Below are 6,157 nucleotides of genomic sequence, written 5' to 3' on the forward strand. Positions count from 1 at the left end.
CATTGCGATAGTGATGATGGCTGTGATCCAGATATTCCTGTGGCGTCGTTGGAGCTGTAACCTATCCGACACCGAGCGTTACAGCGCCATGCTGTGCGAGGACAACGTGAAGCTGCGTCAAAGAACAAGCACGGTGGAAGACGACAACGCCACCCTGAGGGTGAGGGAGGCGGCGACGCGTAAGGACAATGAGGCGTTGCGTCGAGAGATGCTGCTTCAGGAGAGGGCGATGGTGCTGCATCCATAGATGCTGCATGAGGAGAGCCGGCTCGTAGAGAAGGAGAATCAACGGCTGCGTCACGAGAACGAGAAGCTGATTTGTGCCGCAGCCGTCAACGTCAGCACCTCCACCAATGTCACGGACACTCCCAACGCCGCGAACGCCAACACCAACAACGCCATCACCATGACGCCAACACCGCCGCCACTAATGCCATTGCCAAGACGAATAAACTTTCATTTTTATGGCTCAGAAACCTCTTTCATTCAACTATTTCATTTTAAAAGTTAAAAAGCCCAAATTAAAACATCACAAAGGCAAAAGACAAAGAACCCCCGCATAGCCTTCACAGACTGTTTGGACAAGGGCTGTTAGCAAGGACGTATAACCTACACGACCGCACCTCACACAAAGATCCCCCATTTTGCCTAAACAGACTGTAGGGGCAGGTGCTGTTAGTGAGCACCTATGAAGGCTGAAATGGTACACGAGTGGGTGGGTGGCCAGCACCATGCCCGACTGCCTTTGTCTCCCCAGTGGTGATGTTTACACCGCACCAGGTACTCATTTGAGGCTGAGTCGACCTAGGGGAGGCCCGGGACCGGTTCAGATAATCGTCACTGTTGGCCGTGAGCGGGAATTGAACCCGGGTCGCCAGGTTCATAGCGCAGCGCGCTAACAGCTACACTACCGCTCACACACACATGGACACACACATGGACACACACACACGCAAGTGCCTGACTTACTAATGGGTTCTGTTCCTGAAGACCCTTCATAAGTTGAATGGTTCGTAAGTCGGGACGCGATAATTTACTGTATTTAAATGCACATACCTGTAAGTGTTATAAAATGTGTTAAAAGGGAAGCATTGTTTGGCAGAAAAATAACAATAATTGTACATTTGCCTGTAACACTGTAAAAAATATACTGTATGGGGAATACAACTCAAAATAAAGTTACGTGAAAAGAAATTAATCCGATTTGTTTTCGTTACCTTGAGTCTAGTCACGTGGTAACACTGTGGTGGTATTGTGAGTAATGTATCACGTGGTAACACTGTGGGGGTATTGTGAGTAATGTATCACGTGGTAACACTGAGAGCCGCTTTAGGGGGTATTTGGCCTACTCTTTCACACGTTTTCCCCCACGATGTGCGACCTGCCGATCGATTAACCGCTCTAGTCGGCATGTAACAATCGCTTTTAATTCCTCGCCTAACAACACTCGCTCATTCGTATGACACACACGGCAACGCTCAAGTGTCCCAGCAGGCGAATGTGCTCACGTAAGGTGGAAAGCCAGGGAAGGGGGGAGGATGGGACAAGGGTGGCGACGGGTAGGCCCACGGTGGGACGCTCTGCTTCTGCTTGTGACCCTTCTTCCGTGCTCCGTGCCCACCCTTGGGTCTGCCTGGCATCTCGTAGTCGTCGGCGGAGGGGGCACTCTCCTGCGGCGTCGGCGCACACACGGGAACGCACATCGGAGAGACGCTTTCGCGCGATTCTGCATTCCTTAAATGACTACGGCTTAACCTCGTATAACGGACCATGCTCATGACGACAGCCCGTTTATTACGAGCATAGCTGCAGTGGCGTTAATTCTCATGTCGATTCGCATACTTCCACACAGCGTCCGGGTTACCTTAGCCACCCTACATATATAACGATCGTGCTCGCTGCCAAACATCCAATCATTGATGGGTTTTTCTTTTGTATTCTATGAATAATGTACACATGTACCTGCCTGTGTGTCATGTTTTAATTCAGCATTTGTTTAGGATGCCTGTTCAAATAAACCATTAGATATACACAGCGACACATTGACGCTGTCACGTGTTTCCTCAAGGTCCAGTTTAAGTTTTTCATTCCAGGTTCGCTAGTGGTTCGTTCTAAAGAGGAAATATCTGTATTTACATAACATTACATATGGGCCTTGAAACGACGCACTGCATTGTTGGCACAGCATGTACTTCCACAATGACAGAGATCCCCCGCATAGCCTTTAACAGACTGTTGGGGCAAATGCTGTTTGAGAGCATCTATTAATGCCGGCACGGCACGCGATGGAGATGGTTGGCCAGCACAATGCTTGGCTGCCCTTGTTTCCTCAAATGTGGATATTTACACACAGCACCAGGTGACTATTTAAGGCTGAGACAACCTAGGGGAGGCACAGGAAAAGATTAGATATGAGCCACTGTTATTGGTCGAACTCAAGTCGCCGGGTTCGGGGCATAGTGCACTCAACCACACCACCACTGCGCTTCCATTGGCACACGTAAAAGACAAAGATCTTCTTGAATTCTAAACCATGTGGCAGACGAGTCTGAAATCTGACTTAAAAATCGATCGAAATAGCCTTCATGAAACGGGTTTTCTTTACGTTTTTACTTCTCTTCAAATGCAATGCATTTGGTTCAACGCCGTTCCACAGCTTTAATTCCCCACGCAGAAAAAAATCTTCGTCTTGCCGATCAACCTACTCGTATTGTTACGCTGCAACAGAAGGGCACCTCCTCACCTCCACCCTCGGTAACACGGCTGAAAAAAACATCGGGCTGGGTCCACGTCCTGGCGAGAGCCACGTAGCTGCCAACGTTTAGGGGTTAGGCTGCTTTTCTTCACAAATGTATCAAAAACTTCCTTTCCACCGCAATGAATGATTTATGCTATAATTTACAGCACTTCATGAAACCCTCTTGAAAGATGAAGGTCTCACCATGCCGTATTGGGTCATGGAGGGGGGGAGTTGTTTGACCATACATCGCCATTTTGGTTTGTGCAAGATGGTCAATGTGGTCCCAGGACTGGTCTTGAAAAGTTACAAGTTTAAGCCTTGGGGAGGGGGGGGTCGGGTTTTTGCACCACTGGCTCAGAGTAAATGAACATTTGCCCCATTGCATGTTTTGAGCAGGAAAGGCAGCTCAACTCTCAACGAATCGATTAATCCGAATCCATCACAGCCCCGCCGCCCCGGCTCACCTTGCCGGCCCGGGACGCCGCGTCGGCGTCGCAGCTCGCGGCCGCGTCGCTCTCCCCGCCGGCGCGGGCGGCAGACTCCGCCGCTGGCGGCAGAAGATCGGCGAGCTTCAGCTCATCCTCGTTGCCGTAGCCCGTGAAGACCATGACGCACGTGCCGGCGCTGGCGTCCACCGACTTGATCGTGGCGTCGTAGACCACGCCGTCCTCGGACCAGGCAGCCTGGCACAGGTCGCCCGCCTCCAATGGCACGCGAGAGGTTGGCACAGAGACGGGCAACGATTCACCCCGTCTAGCCGACGCGTGCCACTGGAGCAAGCGCTGTTGGCACACCTACGAAGGACGGCATGGCGCAAGAAGGCGGCAATGCGGCCAGCACCACGCCTGGCTGCCTCGAGTCTCCACAAAGTAAACCGCTGTAGTCTGCGCTCCACCAACGGAAGAAAAGCAAAACTACATTAACTCTCTCCTGAAGAGCTCCCGTGGCTGGAAGACCTCGACATCGGCATTTAGCTGAGGAAAATTGCCATCCGCAGGACTGTGTATGCTTACGTACGATTTGTGTTCCTTGTTCTCAGTGCCGTCGCAGCGGGGAACACACAAAGGGACCGTTTGGCTAACCATCAAACTTTTGGCTCGCACTTTCAGATGCGCTTCTGCGGCCATCTGGAACGCTCTTCCTTTCCGATATTAGGAAGCCACTGGAGCTACGCACTTTTACATCTAGACTGAAAACTAATTTCTTTAGAAGTGCTTTTTGTGTTCAGATTCTTGTACTTCCCCCGCACCTCTGACTAGCGCGGTTGGCTATGTACGGTGCGAAACGTCGTGAGAATTTTAGTGTTTTATTTTTATTATTTTATTATTTCCCTTCTACGTGACTTTACCGAAAGAACCAAGAATATGGTGCGAAAGTAGTTCAACATACATACATGAGAATCTTTATTTAGACTGGAAGAATTCGATGAGCTATGAAGCTCATTTTCACAGATGGTCCAGAATGGGGAGGTCAGAAAGGTACAACAGCAAACAATACAAATGAAATGATAGGAGTGAAAAATAAAGAAAATGGTTAGCAAGTCACTAAATATAAACAAAGGAATTTATTAATTACAGGAATCCGATTTATCAAGCTTGGGCAAGGCAGCAAAAAACAACAAAACAGTCCCAGGCCACACCGAGATAACACCACACAGTAGTAGTATCTCAATAAAATGGCACATTAACACTGAGCTCGCATCTGGCTACAGCTCTAAATGGCTCACACGGTGGAGCCTAAACAGACTGAGAGTGGATTTCGACAGAAGCAACTCTCTCACGAAATCATGGGGGGTTTCTACGCAAAAGAAGAATTTGCTTATGATAATATGGCTTTCCCCTTTCTGGCAATAAAATAGAAAGGGGAAAACCCTATTATCATAATTTAATACTGGCAAAGGAGGTCTCATGAAATAATTTGCTTGTCGGGAGAAGCAAACCTCATGGACCTTCTCCCTGAGATTTCCCTGCAGCACAACAATGCCAAACACCAGAAGCGGTGGCCTGTGAAGAATATTGGGGAAAGGCCAATATAGGTTGGACAGCAGACACGACAAATCGGACAACTATTAACATCACGCAGGTAATGGTCAAAGCTATAAATCACATTTGCAAATAAACGTGACAGCCACATCCAGAGCACCAGTAATCTTCTGCTTCAGGATATTTACCTTGTCGGAGGGCGACATGCTGCTCCTCTTGTGCCGTCTCCGTGTCTTCGCCCGCTTGTTCACGGACTTTGTCTCCCCGTAGGTCTTGGGGCTCTCGCAAGTGCGGTGCCATTTTTGAGCGCTGTCTGAAAGAACACGGTCGGTTAGTTGAGGTTGGTTGGGTTTCGTGTGGCCACGGCCATATACACTGACGAAGTCACGGGCCGTAGGTAACCCACCCCTGCTCTAAGACGTGTAGGACCGGGTGTCTAGACCTGCTTCTGTACATACACGTACTACTTTGGAACGGCTCGTACAGTGTTGCCAACTCAGCAATTTTGTTGCTCGATTTAGAGGCATTTTGGGGGGTTTACCAAGCGACCAAATTTGAGTGACTTTCTGGGATAATTTTGAGGATTTAGAAGCAATTCCCGCTGCGTATGAATGTACGCCATTACATGACATTTAAAATGGCTCATCGACTCAAAAAAGCGCGCTCTTAGAAATCCTACGTCACTTTGCTATGGCACAGTGTCGAGTGCCATTTATTATAACTAGTCTAGGCATAATGCAGCCTTATTGAGTTAGCAACAATGCTGTCAAACCACTGTGTGCCCATTTTCCCCATTCATATTTGTGGCTGACATGTTTCCAACCTGCGCACGTATCACTGTGCACGTTCTCCGCCGCCTGGTGAGGAAGTTCGTTTAGACAAAAACAGTCAAATCAACTTGAGCAAGGCGCTTACCATCGAATGATAACACAGTACTCGAAGGTGTGCGCATGTTGAATTTCTTTCGCATCGTACGTAGCCAATCATGCTAATCGGAGGTGTGGGGGAAGGAGAACAAAAATGTAGCCGTAAAGAAATTAGTTTTGTAACCACTGGTGGTGCACGTGACACACGAAGTGTGTTATATTGTCGGGCTTTCCCGGGTATCCCTTGCAACAGGTGTTGTGTCTCAAGATGTAAATATAACCATGTACACGCACACAAAGATACGAAGTGCACAAGTACACACAGACAAGCGATACAAAGACCCCCCCCTTATAGCCTTAACAGACTGTTGGGGCAAGTGCTGTTAGCGAGCACCTACGAAGGCCGGCATAGCACACGAGGGGGTGGGTGGCCAGCACCACGCCCGGCCGCCTGTCTCCACAGTGGCGATGTTTACACACCGCGCCTGGTCCTCATTTGTGGCTGAGTCAACCTAGGGGAGGCCCAGGACCGGTTGAGCTCACATCCAAAGTCGGAGACACTCACCTTG

The 6,157-nt window shown here is 49.2% G+C and overlaps 1 protein-coding gene across 1 annotated transcript; it reads right to left on the reverse strand.

The window, feature by feature from the left end:
- Window positions 1–3,150: 3,150 nt before the first annotated feature.
- LOC142905364 (survival motor neuron protein-like) lies at window positions 3,151–5,140 on the reverse strand. Its single transcript, XM_076051834.1, has 2 exons — window positions 4,911–5,140; window positions 3,151–3,441 (listed from the first exon to the last, which is right to left on the reverse strand). Exons 1-2 carry the CDS (start codon window positions 4,926–4,928, stop codon window positions 3,166–3,168), a joined length of 294 nt encoding a protein of 97 aa, XP_075907949.1. The 5' UTR covers window positions 4,929–5,140; the 3' UTR covers window positions 3,151–3,165.
- Between the last annotated feature and the right edge of the window lie 1,017 nt (window positions 5,141–6,157).

The sequence above is a fragment of the Petromyzon marinus genome, chromosome 52, assembly GCF_048934315.1.
Source record: "Petromyzon marinus isolate PM22_M1 ecotype Great Lakes invasive population chromosome 52, UKy_Petmar_22M1.pri1.0, whole genome shotgun sequence".
In the NCBI taxonomy this organism is placed as follows: Eukaryota; Metazoa; Chordata; class Hyperoartia; order Petromyzontiformes; family Petromyzontidae; genus Petromyzon; species Petromyzon marinus.